The 19957-nt window shown below is 35.7% G+C and overlaps 2 protein-coding genes across 8 annotated transcripts in view; both read left to right on the top strand.

The window, feature by feature from the left end:
* The window catches only part of suco (SUN domain containing ossification factor), a 52159-nt gene extending 43935 nt beyond the window's left edge, over positions 1-8224 (top strand). For 5 of the 7 annotated variants that reach the window (XM_079889112.1, XM_079889110.1, XM_079889108.1 and 2 more), the window contains 6 exons: positions 79-166; positions 1014-1118; positions 1224-1372; positions 2221-2312; positions 3642-3697; positions 5889-8224. In XM_079889112.1, the coding sequence (XP_079745238.1) occupies positions 79-166; positions 1014-1118; positions 1224-1372; positions 2221-2312; positions 3642-3697; positions 5889-6332 (934 nt within the window). In that variant the 3' untranslated portion in view covers positions 6333-8224. Of the gene's footprint in view, positions 1-78; positions 167-1013; positions 1119-1223; positions 1373-2220; positions 2313-2426; positions 2590-3641; positions 3698-5888 lie in introns of those variants that run through there. The other 2 variants (XM_079889113.1, XM_079889114.1) reach the window with 2 other exon arrangements.
* Positions 8225-9823: 1599 nt separating this feature from the next.
* Positions 9824-18271, top strand: scrn2 (secernin 2). Its single transcript, XM_079889136.1, has 9 exons — positions 9824-9931; positions 12626-12788; positions 12959-13140; positions 13480-13679; positions 15134-15349; positions 15723-15888; positions 16533-16701; positions 17606-17768; positions 17847-18271. The coding sequence occupies exons 2-8, from the start codon at positions 12627-12629 to the stop codon at positions 17756-17758; spliced, it is 1248 nt and encodes a 415-aa protein (XP_079745262.1). The 5' UTR covers positions 9824-9931; position 12626; the 3' UTR covers positions 17759-17768; positions 17847-18271.
* The last annotated feature ends 1686 nt before the right edge of the window (positions 18272-19957 follow it).

Genomic DNA, 19957 nt, shown 5'->3' with positions numbered 1-19957 from the left:
ACACACACACACGCTGCCAAACTTAAAATGATGATAGTGGGAAACATGTTCTTATTATTCTGTTCTGCTGTCACTCAGGTATCGCAAACAGATGGAGGAGATGCAGCGGGCTTTCAACAAGACCATCATCAAACTGCAGAACACCTCCAGAATTGCAGAAGAGCAGGTCAGTCACACCGAACATTAGCAGTTTAAACTGAAGTTGGCAACTGGAATATACAGGGACTCCAAAAATTATTTTGATACTGTTAAATAAAATATCCTATTTTAATAGAAAAGTACCATCCAAACATTTGGGGTCTGTACGATTTTAAGTAAGTCTCTTATGTTGACCAAGGCTGCATTTATTTGATCAAAAATACAGTAAAACCAGTAATATTGTGAATGTAAAATGTAAAAACTGTTTTCTATTTTAATATATTTTAAAATTTAATTTATTCCTGTTATGCAAAGCTGAATTTCTTTAGCATCACTACTCCAGTATTCAGTTTCATATGATCCTTCAGAAATCATTCAAATATGCAGATTTGATGATCAAGAAACATTTATTAATATTATCAATGTTATAAAAAGTATTAATTTCTTTAAAATAAAAATCTATTTTCTGACACCAAACTTTTGAACTAAAGTTAGTATGTCAATATGGGAAAGAAAACCAAAATAAATAAATAAATGTGATCACAAAATATGATTATGCTTTTATTTAATGGATTCTTTTTTTCTCTTGTACTATGTTATTTATCCAACTAATTGAAAATATTAAAAGACTGATTAAAGACCGTTTCAAATTAAAACAAAACATTTATGACACTTTCCGTCTCAGAAAAGAGATGCCATTTGTTTCACAATGCCACTTATATTTTGCACCTAGTTAAATGCCGCTGATACATTTTTAAGTGACTTACTTGTTCAGATATCTTGCGACCCGCAATTTGGAATTACAATTGGGCCCCATTATAGCATTTTATACATGTAAAACATGTGGATAACCGTTTACATCTGTATGTGTTTAGGACCAGAAACAGACCGAATCTATACAGATGTTGCAGAGCCAGCTGGAGAATGCCACCAAGATCATGCTGAACCTTTCTGCCACCGTTGCTCAGCTACAGCGAGAGGTCTACAAACCTTATATAATTCCTTCCCCATCTAATGAGTCATATCACGGCCCACCCAGTAAAGTAGATCACTATTTAAAGCCTGTTGTACACTGTGTGTTGCAGGTTTCTGACAGACAGAGTTACTTGGTGTTATCTCTGATCCTGTGTCTGACTCTGGGATTGCTGCTCTGTACGCAGTGCTGCAGGAGCTCACCCAATCACAACACCAGCTCAGCCATTCCCATGAGCAACCACTACCCCAGCCCTAAGAGGTATAACACGCACCAAATGTGTCTGAATGCAATACATAATGCAATGCAAGAGCACAATGCATTCTCAGTGTTACTGCAAGGAGTTTTGTAGAGGCCATTACTGTCGTCTCCTGTGGTCAGTTTTCTTTCACGTCAACTGCTTTTATGAGTTGATTCGAACTGATATTACTTGTTTTTGAGATGATTTATTAGTTTTTTTTAACAAGAGTGGAGAATTCTTGCTGAGTAAGCTAGTTAAAGTAAAGTAAACTGTTGACAGATTTATAGTTGGCACCATGAATAGTAGCGTATCTAGTTTAATAGCGCAGAAGTTTGAAGGTAACCCTATGTTACAATAACGCGTCAACATAAACTACCATTTAAAAGTTTTGCGTCAGGTATAATTGTTTTTTTTAAATAATTTTATACTTTTATGCAACAGTTCTAAAGTTACAAAAGATTTATTTTTCAAATAAATGCTGTTCTTTTGAACTTTGTTCATTAAAGAATCCTGAAAAAAAAAAAACCTGTAGCACAGCTGTTTTCAACATTGAAAATAATAATAATGTTTCTTGAGCTACAAATCAGCATAGAATGATTTCTGAAGGATCATGTGACACTGAAGACTGGAGTAATTATGCTGAAAATTCAATCACAGGAATGAATTACACTTTAAAATATTATTACAATTTAAAATAACAGTTTTCTGCTTTAATGTATTTCACAATATTAGTGTTTTGGATCGGTAATGTACATTATTGACAGAGGAACCCTGCATGCTTGCAATGCATTGGCCAATCGTTCACGTCTATATTTGGGCACTTGCATAGTGGACCTTTGTGAATCGTTTTTCTATTTCTCATTCTCAGGTGTTTCTCCTCATATGATGATATGAGTCTGAAACGGAGAGTTTCTTGCCCTCTCGTTCGCTCTAAGTCATTTCAGCTGCCTACATCAGAAGGTAAGAGTCACCTTTGACGCTGAGGAGAGTTCTGATGCCAGAGCACTCTTTATTTTCTCTCTACTCCTCCCCTTCTCTCATTGTTTCACTCAGCTGTGGTTCTGTCTTTTTCAGCCAGACTCAATTCCACCATGTTCATTTCTCACAGCTTGAGAAGCCCAGATGACGTCCATTAACATCACGCCTTCCCACTTAACATGTGGCTTACTTTGTGTGCTCTCATTTTGGCTGCCGCTCTCAGAAGAATCACGTCTTTTATATTAAATACCATACCGAACACTTAACAGCTTGAACTAGTTTTGAGTCCAGCTGTCACTAGTTCCACAGTGTCTGGAGCGCAGTGTGATTTGTAATTGAATGTCAGCACAGTCATGCCTAATGTTTGGTCCCGCCAGAGGTGGCCTATCAGATACGTCCCTTAAGCAGTAAACATTTTCTTTTACAAGCCAAAAACTATTTAATTTAGTGCGAGAAAAAAAAGTGAGAAAAAATTGGAGGTCAATGTATTATGTCTCAAAATATTAAATTATCTTCTCATATTGATAAATACCAACATAGAGATATTTAAAACTATTGAAATGTATTATGTAATAATAAATATAAATATATAATTATATTTATTGAATATTTTTTATATATATCTATTTACAATGTGCAAAATTTCATTTTGTAATTAATTTGATTAAAATCTGTAATCAAATGACAGCTTTATTAAGAACATTTAAGAGAAACTAATGTAAAAACTTGTCATTTAAAAACTGTGCAAACACTGCCAGATAAACCGGACCATACTTTAAACGCCAGAACCTTCCTATCCTTCTTGTTTCTTTTTGTCCCTGCTATTTTTCCTCTCACGTTTTGCTGCAGCGTGTGTGTGTGCGTGCGTGTTGGAGCATGTGAGCTCATCATTGGTTTGTGTTCATAAGGCAGAGGTTGGATATTTTTAGCACATGATGCTTTTGGCTGGCACACGTTGGACATTTGCAAGTAGTAACAACAGGAAAATGTGGTACATTTAGTGGATTATTAAGTATCGTATATACAGATATGCAAATCAAAACTTGACTTTTAAATGTGTCCAAATGACAGCATTATGCAAACGATTAATGCTGCAGCCATGGTTACCACATGCAGACTTTGTTGGTGGTGAAACAAGTGAAATAGGATTTGACAGGGCGGATTACAATTCAATAACAGTTTCAGCCATCAAGAACAGCGAGGAAATACTTTGAAGTGTATGACTTGAGCTACTACTTGCAAGTGCTGTCATGCTTGTGTTATTGTTTGCCATACCATTCCGTTAACCTGCCCCCTCTCTCCCCTGTTTAGTAGGTCCTGATGACTTGTACATTGTAGAACCTCTAAGGTTTTCTCCAGAGAAAAAGGTATGGAGTTCGTTTCGGCCGCTGTGTGTTCATGACAGTAATGGGACTGAAGCTGGGTTTCAAAATCACTCACAGCTCTTGTTTTCTCCAGTTTTACTGTTGTATTTTTAGTCTGTAAGAACCATGATTACATCACATGTTTCTTAAGAAATCCTACAGTAAATGTGAAGAGCAGTGAGTGCTTTGGAACGCAGCTTTTTCCAGTTAGTCTCTCTGACAGGCCGTCAAGTTAACCGTCTCTCTGCTGACTGAGAATTAGGGATGGGAATCATTTTCTGATTCAGATTACATTTGACTAATCTCATTCCATTGACACCAAAAATGTTCTAAACTCTACTAAACAAAAAGGAAACAAAAATGATGATTGATGTCACACTTTTTATGTTGTCCAATAAACATCAGTAATTGCACTGATTACATTTTCATGAACCTGAAGTGCCTTGGTTCATTTTGAGTTGGACATTGGACATCAGTTCATTTAGTCAATAACCACACTGAGCCATTGAATAAATGAATGAGTAATTCACAACACTATTAAGGATTAGTCAAGGTTTAACTAGTTCCCTAAAGCTAAACACGAGCTCTAGTGTGGCTGGTCTGGCAGATCCGATAGTAAAGGCCTGTTTACTCCAACATTAATGTTCTACGTGAAAATTCAAAGTTCGGAAACATTACTATTTTAATGTTTTTGAAAGAAGTATCTTATGCTCACCAAGGCTGCATTGTAATGTGTAATATTTTGAAATATTATTACAGTTTATAATAATGGTTTTCTATTTGAATATACTTAAAAATATAATTTATTTCTGTGATTAAAAGCTACATTTTCAGCATCATTACTCCAGTCTTCAGTGGCAAATGATACTTCAGAAATCATTCTGATATGCTGATTTATTATGTGTTGGAGACTTTTTTTTTTTATATATAACTTGTGATACTTTTTTCAGGATTCATTGATGAATAAAAAGTTATACAGCTTAAAAAAGAACAGCTTTTATTTAAAATTTTAATCTTTTGTGACAATATACACTACTGTTAAAAAGTTTAGGGTCAGTATTTTTTCTTTTTCTTTTTTTGAAAGAAATGAATACTTTTATTCAACAAGGATGTTAAATTGATCAAATCTGACAGGTGAAGATTTATATTGTTAGAAAAGATTTCAATTTTGAACAAATTCTGTTCTTTTTAAAATATCACAGGTTATTTAAAAAAATTAACAACTGTTTCCAACATTGATAATAAATCATATTAGAAGGATTTCTGGAGGATCATGTGACAATGAAGACTGGAGAAATGATGTTGAAAATTAAAATTATATTTGAAAGTATATTCAAATAGAAAACCATTATTTTAAGTTGTAATAATATTTTACAATATTACTGTTTTTTTTTTTCTTTCTTTTTTTTCTGTACTGTATGTCTGTTCAGACCGATGCCAAAAAAAAAGAAAGAATGTCTGCTTGTATTTACTGGAAATGAGAAATGTTACCTTGGTAAGTTTATATATATATATATATATATATATATATATTTACATTATTATCATTAAATAAAACCATTAAAAAAAAAATTCATAACTTGAAATAAATGTTATTTCAAGTTACAATTATTTATTTTTTTAATGGTTTTATTTAATGATAATAATTCTCTTCATTGTTGCTTAGGAAATTATTTTATCTCATATATTTCATGAGAACTACAAGTTGTGGTTTTAAAAATTGGTTTTAGAAATTGTAGTGGCTCTGGTCATGAAACCAAAAGTCTGGATCTCATTGGTTGTCCAGTTTTTTTGTTGCAGTGTGACATTAAAACACCTTGCTGTTAAAAAAAAAAAAAAAAAAAAAAAAAAACTGCTTTGCATTGAAGACATGCAAAATTCTGTGTCGGTCTGAACAGATATTACCAGCCTTTCATAAAAATGAAGATGTTTATTGTCTTGGTGTTAACAGGCCTTAACTTCTCCACAAATGATCCCTTGTGTTCTTTGCCCTCATGAGTATCATCACATGGTCATAGTCATTGCATTACTGTTCTGTCATTTCTTGATTTCTATTCTTAGTGTCTGTTGAAGTGTTCATCCGTGTTCAAACTCGCTCAGCACAAAGACGGTTACAGCGGCTTTAGGTGTTTAAATACCTCTCTGAATGCATCCTTTAGACTTTAAATCATCTCTCTATTTTTGTGTCTTTCAGAAGAAACGCTGCAAGACAAAAGCAGGGGACCGAGTGGAGACGCTCGTCCCCTCAGTGCCAGCTGTTAACGGAGAGCCCAGGTGCAACAGCGAATCATCTCCTTCTCTTCGCTTCCTGCCGTCGACGTGCAACGGCTTCACGTCCGCCACCTCATCCAGAGACTGTGCGTCAGAGGAGAGCTCCGCTTCTACGCTGTCCGAGGAGTCTTTCGGCTGCGCCCCTATGATGAACGGACTCGAGCCCGTCCTCTGCAACGGGGCGCCTCCGCTGACTAAGAGCAAGATGGAGAAGAGGTCTCTGAAACGACGGCGGTCCAGGAACGCGGAGCAGCAGCCGGAGGAGATGATGAACTCCCCCCTTCCTGTGACCGTCATGCCGGCACTGGAGGAACTTATGAAGGGAAAGGACACGTTTGGAAGGACAGCTGTAACGGGACGAGTTTGAGTTTTTCACGTTGATATCTTTCCTTTTCTTATTCCATCTCACCGTCGTTTTGAGATTTTATTGTCAGTGGCGATCCTGACGCCATCTTCACTACATCCTGGTTCACAGAACTTTGGTTATGTGCCTTTTTTATCCATTCAGGATTGTTTTCGTTATTCCCTTTAAGGTTTTTTTTTTTTAATTCTTCTAGGGAATATTATGACTGATAAACATTCGCAAGTATGAATGAGTCTTGACTTGATGTTCTCATATCTCATGTAGATGTGGCGTTGCATCACCATGACCATGTGACCTGTCAATGCCGGCGGCCCCGCATCGTTCAACCTCTTTCTTTACACTAACATGACCGCTTTCACTGTCCCTTTAACGCTCACGCTCTGCTCACTTTTCCTCCTTCGTTCGAAATGAAATTCTTGTACATGCGAGTGTGCGTGACTCTGCACCAGTCGTTGTCTGTGGTTGGTTTGTGGGACCAGTGATGTCACTTAGCACAGGGCTTCAATCCAGTGAACAGAGCTGAATGAAGAACAGATCCAGTCATTGTTAATTCTGGTTTCATTTCTTCTTTTAGAGCCAAATTATGGCCCGTTTCTCTCACCATCTAGTGTGACCAACGAGTTCAGGCTGGGCCTGAACACTCTCTCACACACACACGCACACACACACACACACACACACACACACACACACACAGACACAGACACACACAGACACACACACACACACACACACACACACAGACACAGCGTCTCATGCTCAGTATCCAGCTTTTTTAAGTACGTTTACAGCTCATTTTCTTCATGTTCAGTAGAGCCGTCATAAAAGACACATGCAGAAATTATTATAATTTTTTTTGTTCACATATTTTATATGTACACGGGAGTTTGTAGGGGACATTCTGTTATTTTTTTTGCGGTAATTATTTATGTATTTATTTATTTAAATGTGACCCAGGCTCTATGAGATTACGGTCATGTGACATATATCGACATACATATTGCAGTGGCCCCTCCAACCTCCATGTTAGAGCTCTCAAGATTTATTACAGATACACACAAGTGGTACGGACAACATCTTCCTTTTCTCCAGAGTTTGCACACTTGCCTTTTTTTCCTTTTCTTTTGAGAAAGCTGGACTCTGATCGATTATGACAAATTATTTTGTAAAATTTATGAATTTATTTTCCATCCAAATAAATTCTGAAATCAAATTAAATATCAGATATATCCGTTCTAATGCTCATAATGTGATCATGGAGATGTCGTACATGACATCTGTTTGACCCATCTGGCTGTGATTGGCTCTTTCCCGCTGGATCTGTTCGGATGAGCTTTGAGTTTCTGGATTCCAGGTGAATCATAAGAATGCCCAAGTTCTCCTATTTGCGTGAATATAATGCATGTCCAGCAAAGCAACCCTCTGGTCTGTCCTGCTTGTCATGTACATGTAAAGATGATCTGTATGTGTGTCCAGCATCCTCTCTACTCACACACTCCCTCTTTTCACACTTTCTATGTATGTGTGTGTGTGTTTGCTGCTTTCATAGTTGTTTTAATGCACCCAAGAGACCATTTGACTTCCCAGTGGAGTTTCTCTGTCACACTTGTGTGCTTCATGTGGTGTCTAAGATTGTGATTGTTTTTGTTTCATGCAGATGATCCAATCATTGACCTTTTATCAAACTGGGGGGTTTAGGAGAATGAATTATCCTCGATTGTGAATTCACGTCACGATTTCAATAAAAGGGAAAGATTGGGATGACGTACGATGGACCATCTCTGTGTGATTTCCATGACACATGCTCCACTTTGAAACCCTTTACTACCTTTCTCCTTATTTTTAAATGCTAATTGATATATGCTTGTGGATTTTGTGTTTATGTATGGATGTTTTTCTCAACCAGTGTGTATGTTGATGAGTATTTTGAGCTGAATTGTTCCAGTATCCCAGTGAGTAGAGACCCCAGCGTGTGTCTCTCCTGTGCACTTTGGAGAACTCCACATGCCTTGTTCTTCTTTTTTTTTTACTCCACACCTTGTACAAGTGCTTTTTCGAACCAGGCTTTTCTTAGTATGGCGCCCTCTAGTGGCTAATGCCTGATTTATTTAAACGTCCGCTAGGTGGCGCCCAAATGAAATCTCATAGTCTGTGAGGACGAACTGCACAGTATTTGACTTTTTTTTTTTCATTTTTTTTTTTCAACTGTAACTACATCGGTGTAGTGCCATTAGAAACTGTGAATTTATAAATAAAACACTTTGCTGTCTTTATTCAGTGTGTTTGGTTTTTATTACTGTCTTTATTAATCCGTCACAGTATAGTTCAAAATTAAAACCCATGAAAGCACCATAAAACAGTGGCCCAGTGACACAACTTGCCCACATCTTAGGAGTCTTTTAGTTCAATTACATACAAGTACAAGGCAAATATAAGACGTTGTGGTGCAGTTCAGAGTATGTTAAAACGGATAATAACAACAACTGAAATATAAAATGAACATAAATGTAAAAAAATAAATACTGGGATAAAAAGTGCTATGTATTATTAGGGCAGTTACATGATTTTGAAAAGCTTTTAAAAATTTGTTTTTATAAGCTTTGTTTTGTGATCTCGTATTGTGAGATTGTGAAAAATCAATATATTGCAAAATGTAATTTATGGGGAATTAATTTGAGTTAGTTTTTTGTTTTGTGAATATAGAACTTTGCCAAAATAATGAAAAGATTAATAATGTAATTTTGTTTTTCAGAAAAATATGGGTTTTGAAAACAAAGTAAAATGTCAAGAGGTTCTAAATTAAGTTTTGTTTATTTAATTTTTTTTTTGTCATGTCTATTTTAAAATCAGTCCAAAAAGAAAAAGGCAACAAAAAAATGAATGTTCAATACATTCAAATGATGTGTTACAAAAAAAGTACATTTATCACCAACAGTATGAATATATCTACTAATGGCTGCATTTACTGGATAACATCTATAAATAGTTTTGTAAATTATTTCTTAGAAATAACGTATAGTAATGTCCAAATGCTGTGCCAAGATATACAAAAAGATTTTTACTTGATTTTTATCCACATTTCCTGAGAGCTAAAGCTGCCAGGAAAAATATCAATATTTCTAATATTTTGTAAATATTTTTATTTTTTAGAAACAAAAGAAAATGTGTTAAATTCTTGGTTTGTAGTAGTTGTAATATATTTTTATAGAATGTATTCAGTAAAAAATAGATGTATGTATGTATAAGCCATGGCCATACAAAATAGTTCTGTTGAGCTGGATTTTTTGTTATTTATTATGTGAATTACGTGTCCTTATAGTGTTTTCTTCAAAACACTTCGCTGTTGCAACATTTCTGGTTAATGTGTACATTTTTAACGAGTTGGGTGGCGTCAGATGACTTTTATTTTGAAGTGTCTGCAGTAGCAGATTGATCATTCTCAGCCCTGCCTATCACAGATCAAGCTTATTAATGTCCGAGTCGAAGCGTTGAAAGGGGCTTTTATTTTGAAGTGTGTTGCCGCAGCAGCAGCAGCATTAGCAGGTTGATCCGTCTCAGCCCTGCCTCTCACAGGCTCGCTGACCGAACTGGAGCTTATTAAGGTAATAATAACTTCGTCAAATACTCTCGAACGTGTGCTAGATAATTAGAGTAGCACTACTAAAACTCAATTAAAACATGCACGTGAATGTCACGCGTTACTTTTGATGCACGACTTAGATATTCATATAGATTATCCATTATTGGACACACAGGCCATTAGTCTTTCAGATATTAAAATCATCTCCTATAAAACACCGCATTCTGCTCTTATGAGTGCTTAAAAGCAGCTTTTGACTGTTCTGCAACTGAAGACCGGAGCTGAGGAGTCTGTGAAATGGAGGTCAGGCGATAAGCCGTGTATCTCTGTCCAGCAGCAGCACTACAGTAATCCTTCCTCAGCACTCCTCTATCAGTGCAGGACTCTTCTTCAATCACTCACTACTTCTGCACAAGCTTTACATTCATACACGAAACATCATATGATTGCTCATCCCTGCTTTCTCATGTAGACATTTCAGTTTAGAATTTTCAGATTTGTACTTCTTTGAATATTTGGTTTTATGTATTGCATAAATGTATTATTATTAGTAGTAGTATTAGTATTACTAGTATTAGTATTATCAAGCCAACAACGAACCACACACTTTGAGAGTTTCTCAATGCGCAGTGGTCACTAGTTAAAATGACCCTTGACCACAAGCCTGCGTAATCAAACTCAACATGCATTTTTACCATTCAAAATCATTTATCCTAAATCAAATGTTTAAAAGAAATTCTGTTTCTGTTAGTGAAACGGTTTATCATTGTGTCTGAATGGAATATATTACAATTACAGTTTGATATTTTAGGGCTGTACTCAACCAAAGAAAATCTTGGTCGACTGAAGTCCTGAAATTTTCGACTAAAAATCGACTAAAATCGACTAAAAATGATGTTAGAAAAAAAAACGTTAAATTAATTAGATGCGCACTGTGCGCAGTACTTGGTAGCCTTGTTGTCCGCCTAAATGAATTATAAATAAACATAAACAACTAGTAGGCTATTTGCAGTATATTAAATCGTTTTTGACCTAATTATTTTGCACTGAAATGAGTCTGACACTCGAGTCTGTCAGCTCTGACAGCGCTGCATCACGTGCACCTGCGCAATATCATAGCTTATGATTTCCGAAAATAGTACTATGTTGTCAACTAGTGATATCATCACAAGAACTGTTGAGGAATATGCAACATAATTTAGACAATTATTTTTGTCATATGTTATAATAATAAGTTATAACTGTCAGACACTATCATTTCACCGTGCATGTCCTCGCACCGAGCGAGGCTGAACATGAGCTCAGCTTCGCAGCTGAGACACGAATAGACTATTAACTTAAAGCTTTTACTCTTAATAAACACAAAAGGCACGTCCACTTTAATAAAAAAAAAATATTTATTAAACAAACCAGATCAAGAGCAGAAACGAAATAAAGTGCATAACTGAAAAATAAAGCATCCTAGGCTCAAAACTAACACAACCAACAGCACAGCGCAATTGCGCATTAGGCTCCAAATAAAAAAAAAAAAAGTTAGGTTATCACACTAAAACATTGAAATATGCAAATTCTGATATGTTCATAGCCTACTCAAAACAGACTGGGCAAGCTAACGCAGACAAGTGAGCTTACCACTTTTAGATGATATGTCATGTTTGTCGTCAAGCTGTGGAAAACTGTTGCTTGCAAACTTTGCATTCGACCTTTTTCCTGTTATCAATTTTAACAAAATGCTGGCACACTGTCGATTTCTTTGTTGTTGACATGTTAGAAGAGGACTGACTATTAAACGCTCTCACAATTAAATAAATAATATTCAGCATCAAACCTTCTACGCTCGACGCTCTCTCTTGGGTTGAACTAATCCAAAAAAGGTGAAAACAAGGGGGGTGTTTTGAAGACAGACTGTTACAGTGAAACAAGGGTACTCTGAAAACACCCCCATTAGCAGTTAGTGCTTTCCACCTGATGAAATGAGCGCGCCTCAGCGCGGCAAAACTGATGAAATAAACGCGGCAGAAAATCGACCAATCAGAATTTTGGTCGAACCAGAACGTATCGACCAACTAATCGACTAATCGACTAGGACAGTACAGCCCTATGATATTTGGAATATTTTTGCAATGTTTAAGTAAGAAATATTGAAATATTGCAAAATATGTCACTATCCCAAATAATGTAAATATTTTTCATGTTTTATGAATGCATTCAAATTGTGTTATTGAATATTTGGTAACACTTTACAATAATGTTTGTTAGTTAACATTAGTTAACTACATTAGTTAACATGAACTAATAATGAGCTGCACGTATACAGCATTTATTACTCTTTGTCAATGTTAATTTCAACATTTACTAATACTTTATTAAAATCTTGTTAGTTAATAACGAACAGCTGTATTTTTTAATTAACTAACATTAACAAAGTTTAACTAATACTGTAACAAATGTATTGCTCATAGTTAGTTCATGTTAGTTAATACATGAACTAATGAACCTTGTTGTAAAGTGTTACAGAATATTTAAAATGGTCAGTTTCGAATTATTATTATTCTTGTCCAGTTTTCTTTTTAGCTTTTTTTGACCACAAGCCTGTGTATGCCAAAATGTAACAGTCCGTTTTCCATCATGTTAATCTTTCCATTGCATATGGGTATACTATGTTGTTGCCATTTGAATCTGATCCACTGCATTGATCCTTATTGATTTGATACAGGATGGCTGAACCGCCTCGGTCATGTGACTGTTTTGTATCTCTGCCTCCGGGTTCAAAAGAAGATTACGTGATATTTGGTAAGAACTCTGACCGGCCGAGAGATGAGGTGCAGGAGGTGGTGTATTACCCTGCGTCCTCACACACTCCTGACTCTACACTGGAGGTGAATTGACTTTTCAAGTTAATTACATTTCATCAAAAAAAAATGCATAAAATAACCCTTTGTGAATATTTCACCATTTGCAGTGTCATATTTGCCCCCCAAATATGTGATGATGTATTGAACAAAATCAAACAATAGATGATGTACAGGTGATTCTCTTTTCCATATAGTGCACATACGTTTCCATCCCTCAAGTAGAGCACACTCATGCAGTTGTGCTGAGCAGACCGGCCTGGCTCTGGGGGGCTGAGATGGGGGCTAATGAACACGGGGTGTGTATTGGGAATGAGGCGGTCTGGACCAAGGAGCCTGTGAATCCAGAAGAAGCTCTGCTGGGAATGGACCTGGTTCGGTGAGCCCAAAACAACCAAACATCTTTTATCTTCTATATAATATATATATATATATATATGAAGACTTCAGATGCAAAAGCCTCTAAGTGCCATCTGAAATTATCTTTTAAAATGAGCATTTTTATCAAGCTCGCATGTTTAGGTTCAGTAATTTCACTTTAATGACAATTAATAGGTAATTTTCATTGGTTTTAAAGTGAAATAACTGAACATAAACATACAAGCTTGATAAAAATTATCATTCTAGAAGAAAATTTCAGATGGCACTTAGAGGCTTTTGCATCTGAAGTCTTCATATGTACAGTATATATATGTATATGTATGTTGTGTGTGTTCAGGCTGGGTCTGGAGCGTGGCGAGAGTGCATGGGCCGCTCTGAATGTGATCACAGGTCTGCTGGAGCAGTACGGTCAGGGCGGAGGCTGTAGGGAAACTGCAGAACCCTTTAGTTACCACAACACCTTCTTACTAGTGGACCGACTAGAAGCCTGGGTGCTAGAGACTGCTGGGAAACTGTGGGCCGCACAGAAAGTCACAGGTGAATGTGTTTTTATACGGTTTGTTTTTCTCACTCGATGTGTTTGACAAGCTCTAAAAATGAAAAACATTTACGTTTTATTCTGGTTGAAAGTCAAGACTGATTATAAGTAATTATAATATTAATTAAAAGTTGATATTGTAATAAAAGGTTAAATAAAAAGGTAATAAATGTTAATATGTACTTTTAAAAAAACAAACATTTACTGTATATCTGTTATATTTATATAGTCAACTAAATCAAATTAACTGATTAATTAAGTAATATTTATATTGTATGTATAAATATGTATATGTATTTAGTGTGTGTAAATGTACATTATATATATATATATATATATATATATATATATATATATATATATATATATATATATATATATATATAATTAATTAATAAGTTAATTTGATTTAGTTGATTATATAAATATAACAGATATAAATAGATTTTTTTTAAGTTAAAAAAAATATATATTTTAAATATTTTTATATATATATATATATATATATATATATATATATATATATATATTTAGTATAGTATATTTTATAGTATTTTTTTTATATTTTATATATATATCAGAATAACAAGTTCAAGTGTGATAAAAGGTTTATGTAAAAAAATGATATAAATATATCAGTTTTGGCTGAGAAATTACCCCCCATAAGATAATTTAAAGTCATTATTGTGGTAAATGAGAAAAGCATCAAATAGACATTACAAAAAGTAGCTTTAAAAATAAATATTTAATTTGATTCAACATGGAATTTATCACACATAAACTTTTAGGCTCCAGTTTTTTTCCCAATGTTTTTTTTTTTTGTTTTTGTTTTTGCATCTGAATTGGTATTCAGATTTACAGACTGTTTTGTTGGGTATTAATGGGTTTTTATTCATTTGGAATTATTGGATTTGTCCCAATATCTTATATTTTAGGGGCGTTCTAACTGCACTTCATCATGCAGTGTGTTTTTGCCCTGTATCATGTTCGTCACCAATCAACTGTATGAAATGTAAGATGAACTACATAGGTCTGAGGCGGGTGCGTTAAATGTATTATTTTTTCCATTAATAACTTATTCAATTAACGTATTAAATCGACAGTCATATATATATATATATATATATATATATATATATATATATACTGTATAGATAAATCAGAATAACATATGTGAGAATTTTAATGTGAGGACAAGTTGATGTAAAAAATTCTAAATATTTATATACATTTTGTAATATATTTGATTAGTAATGTTCCTTTGTTTTTCTAATCTTAAATCTTTAATTACACGCTGTATTTTATTTTGAATCCCAGATTTCCAATGTGGCCTTAGACTTTTGCACCCCACTGTTTTTTGGAATTATATATCAGGATGATAAATCTCTATGAAAAGTCTTCTATCTAAATAATCCGTCTCTAAAAATAAACGGGATGTGATTTGTTTTGCCAGAGGGAGTAAAGAACATCTCTAACCAGCTGACGATAGGCACAGAGATCTCAGCGGAGCATCCGGATCTGCGCGGTGCGGCCCAGGCTCAGGGCTGGTGGAGCGGTGAGGGGGAGTTCAGCTTCAGCGCTGTCTTCAGTCCTGACAACCCCCCCGCCAGGATGGAAATGGCCAAGCAGCGCTACACGGGCGGCACAGCCCTGCTCCAGCAGCACGACGGTACGTTTGCTTTCCCCTGGCATCGGGACTGAGGAGGAGTGGGGTTGTGTTTACAACGGGAAACCTGAATGCTGTTCAAGTGTTCGTTTGGTATTTTGAAGAGTTTGTGCATGTGTTGAATACCGCCATCTACTGTTGTACACTTACAGTCACTGTACTTCTTTTTTTTAGCAATTATTAGTGGAAGGCATGGACAAAACAATATTGACTTCTTTTCAATTTCTATTAATTTATAATGTTTTATTATACAGTGTATTTGTGGTGTATGTATGAATTATGTAGCGTTTATATTGAACGATGCGACAAGTACTACCGTATTTGAGAGAATGTTTGTTTTAGAGCATAAGTCTAAGTCCCCTGTCGCTCTGCACAGGCTCTGTGACGGCAGAGGTGATGATGAGCATCCTGAGGGACAAGGCCAGCGGGATCTGTATGGACTCGGAGGGCTTCCGTACCACAGGCAGCATGGTGTCCATCCTCCCGCGCAACCCAGACGTGCCCTGCGTTCACTTCCTCACCGCTACACCCGACCCTTCCAGGTGTGGCCCTGAAAGATCAAGGAGGACGGGTCCTAAAATCTGTACCCGACCCGATTCGACCCGAGTCACTTCTTAGTTCTTACCCGAACTAGACATGCATATATAAATTTTAAAAACCCGAGACAAACCCGATAAAATTAAACCCAATTCATTGCCCGATCCTTCTTCGTAACTTCTACATTAGCTACGTTTTTAACCCATGTAGCCAATACTTTATGCTTGTCAAAAATGTTGAAGGATATGTTTTCCGTGGATTTTCGCAAATTGTTTTGTTTGAGGAAAAACAAGAAAATATACAGTTTAATTTGGGTTCATTTGATTTAGTTGATTATTTTTGGCATCAACTGCATTTAGATGGTTTTCTGTAATCGATCAGGCAACAGTACATCGTTTCGAAGAATTATTTAATATGTATTTGTTTTTAATAATAAAAATTGTAATATAGCTGGAACGAAGAGTGGAAATTTGGCATATTTAAAATAATTTGAGTCTTCTCGTGTCTGTTTGGTCAAATAAAAGCACATTTATTTTCAATTACCCGAGGCTGCTAATATCAGATCTGAAGCGGGTCTCTCAGGTTTTTGGATCCAAGTGGACCTCTGAAGACCTCTAGTGGACGCATCACACTTCTCCTTCTCTTGCAGATCTGTATTCAAGCCTTTTATCTTCACGGAGAGCATGAGGACCGTCAACATGGTGATGTCTCCGCAGTACGGCCCAGACGATCCTGTCAGGACACAGCCTCGATTCCAGCACCAGGTGGACCGGAAACACGAGCTGTACAAAGCCCACCAGACGGCGCTGACCAGTCCTGTAAGTCTGAGAAAGAAACAAACAATTCTTGCTAAAATGCTTTTTGGTTTGTTTATTGCGCTTTTGAACATTTAAAGGGTGAGTTCACCCAGAAAGTCATCATTTACACACTGTTCCGAACCTGTCTGAATTTCTTTCTTCTGCTGAACACAAAAGAAGATATTTTAAAGAATGTTGGTATGCAAATTTAATATTTTTTTTATATATAGAATGGAAGTCAATGGCGTCCATCAACTGTTTGGTTACTGACATTCTTCAAAATATCTATTTTTGTGTTCAACAGAGGAAAGAAACTCGTCCAGATTTGGAACACATTTTCGAAGGGCTCTAAATAATCAACATGATCAAAACTTTGCTGAAAAACCTGTTGTACACAATCTACTACATGCCTATTGATTGATAGTTCATACTTTTGTAGCAAGTAAAAGGCCTTTTAGTACAATTGTAAAAATGTCCCCCTTTTTTGCTGTGGAATCTTTAATAATTTTTTTGAAAGTAAATGTAAGAATACATGTTACATTGTTAGTAATATTTTAAGATGAACACTTACTGGACTGACACAACATAGGCTAACTTGATTATCCATACTTCATTAAAAAAAATAAAAAATGTTAGAGGCTTTTGAGGAGCGTTTATTTATTTGTTTAAATCGTCTGAATAAGATGATATTCAAATGCTTCGTTTTATAATCATATTTCTATAATATATGAATATATGATATTATCACGATATTATCATATATGAAACTATATGAAACTATACTGTTATATATAAATATCGAATTGATTTCTTTTTATATTTTTGCCATATTTTTGCTCAGTTTGAGCCTATGAGTAAAACTTTTTAAAAATCATGTCTATGGAAAGTCTGCATAATGATATAAAAACGTGTGTGTGTGTGTCAGGATGCTGGAGTCTCTCTACAGGAGACTATGAGATACCTGGAGTCTCAGTGTCTTGAGGAAATCGAGGCCATGCTTAAGGGGGAGATACAGGGCCAGGAGCTCGGGGATCTGTTCTTTGACTGCGTGGACGCCGAGATCAAATTCTACCAGTGAGACAGAGCAGGTAAAAAGACAATTGTCACACATCTGACCAGAGTCTTCTTGTGTCTGATATTGCCTCTAACTTGTGGCTGTTTTGCAGTTATCGTTGTGAATGTCACTAGTGCTTGCTGATCTGCCTGGAGAGAGAGCGAGAGAGAGAGAGAGAGAGAGAGAGACAGTCCAGAGCGCACAGGTTCCTGCCTGCTCAAATCCTGCTCTCCTAGTTCCCCTGATGCCATGCCAAACTAATTGTGACGTCCATGCCACACTAACTGTAACTTAAAAAACACACACTAGATGTTCATGTGAGTGGATCACCATAATCATGTGTAATTGTCACAAAGGGCGGTCATATACGCATCACATTAACCAGTTTGTGATAGTTTACTAAGGTGTGTATGTGCTGTGGGTAGATGTGTGAGAGAAGACGAGATGTTAGTGAAACACTTCTCATTCCTGTAAGAGACGGGCTCAGCTACCAGACTGACCCTCTGAGGAGAAACACAATAAAATATCAATGATTCAAAACGTCTGGCATCTTTATTATTACTGAAGAGGTTTCTGGAGAGGACATCTGTAAATATATAAATATATAAGTTGCCCATTGTGTGCTTATTTGCCCTTTGTACTCCTACTCAATTTCTTCCATATCTTCTTTCAAGACCCAGCAAAAAACATATCTGTTTGATATGTATTTTCGATAATGTGGATGCATGTGGCCTTGTGTGTTTGTGATATATGTGCGTTCAGTTGTATTTGTAATGTACTATGTAATGCAACCTTGAGCTATGGAAAAGAGATAAATGTCTTAATATTACATTATGAAAGCTTGGTAGACAGATAATTATATTTTAAGACATTATTTAGACATATAATGAATTAGTAGATTAAAAATAATGTTCTATTTGCAACACAAAATGATTTTTTGTGGGAAAGGAGAAAGTCACGCACAGGCCTACATGCCAAAAATAATCGCATATATACATGAATTTAGCTGGTGTATTCTGCAGTCCAGGGGCCCGTTCTTCGTACGTTGCTTATTACATCCGAGATCAAATGACACATCCAAGATGATATCATCGTGCGAATCATGATCTGGCTAACTCGGTTCTTCGAACACACTTGCCGGATATGATTAGTATAGCTGGATTGACTTATCTGAGATAATTGCGCGTTCATGCGCTGGTTAAAAGGGGATATGTATCGATAGTAGAAACATTGTTCAGCAGCGCTGCTATTGGCTGCTCAGCGTGGCCAAAGAGCGCGCTCAGTTTTTCTCCTCAGCAGAGCAAGAACTAATAGTCGAAGTTTATTCGGAATTTTAATGTTTAATTTAAACGCCAGGGAACACCTCAAAGTCTGCAAAAGCCAGGAGAGAGGGCTGGCAAAAAGTAGCAGACAATTTAAATGCGTTAGAAGTGGCCATGTTAGATGTTTTTATCACTTATTAGCCTATGTTTTTGTATTTTAATAATTGCATAATTACTTTGTGCATTGTAGGCTAATGTCAGTCACCATACTAGAACATGGGAACAAATAAAAGTGAAGTACAAAAATATTCTACATAATGGTAATTTTAATTTTTAGTTATATTATAGTCTCTTTTATAAAAGGCACTGTTAAATAAATGGTGTTCTGTTTATAAAAGCAACCAAGAAAAAGGCTGAGAAAAAAATAGAAAAGATCTTAGTAGCCTACACTGTAAAATAATTTTTGCTGCGTTAAATTAAGGCTGTATAGTCATTTCAACTGTTAAATCTTGAGTAATGATGAATTGCTTTGACTTGTGAAAGTGAAAACTGATAAACTTATGTTAATGTAAAAATATTTTGCCATGAGATATTGATCACATTTTTCCCGAGTGTAGTTCATTGTAATGACACTGTGTTTTCCTCTTTTGTGCACTTTTACATAATACACCAACACTTGTATCTGTTCCCAAGAAAGTGGTGGCTGAAATATGTGCAGTAAGTGGACATTTTCTAACTTTCCAAAGGAAAGAAAGTATAAGACTTTGTAATGTCCATTTGTTTCCATTGCACTGGACAGTGAATAAACCCTCTCAGATAACTGTCATATGGAGGAACTAGCCTACCTGCAAGTGCATAAATAACTTTACTTATACTTGTATGCTTTATGGCTGCAATATAAGTATCAGGATTCCACATCTACAGAAAGGCCTACAGAAGAGTCTGCACACACAGAGGAGAC

This window comes from Squalius cephalus, assembly GCF_949319135.1.
Source record: "Squalius cephalus genome assembly, chromosome: 12".
NCBI classification, from domain to species: Eukaryota; Metazoa; Chordata; class Actinopteri; order Cypriniformes; family Leuciscidae; genus Squalius; species Squalius cephalus.
Note: the sequence above shows the minus strand (reverse complement) of the source record. Positions and strands in the feature narration are given on the sequence as shown.

What these genes read in the sequence shown, in the direction of transcription:
- scrn2 (XM_079889136.1), top strand. Translation starts at nt 12,627, where the DNA reads ATGGCTGAACCGCCTCGGTCATGTGACTGTTTTGTATCTCTGCCTCCG. An exon ending in CTCCTGACTCTACACTGGAG is followed by an intron (nt 12,789 to 12,958) that starts GTGAATTGACTT and finishes TTTTCCATATAG; the next exon opens with TGCACATACGTTTCCATCCC. An exon ending in GGCCGCACAGAAAGTCACAG is followed by an intron (nt 13,680 to 15,133) that starts GTGAATGTGTTT and finishes TTGTTTTGCCAG; the next exon opens with AGGGAGTAAAGAACATCTCT.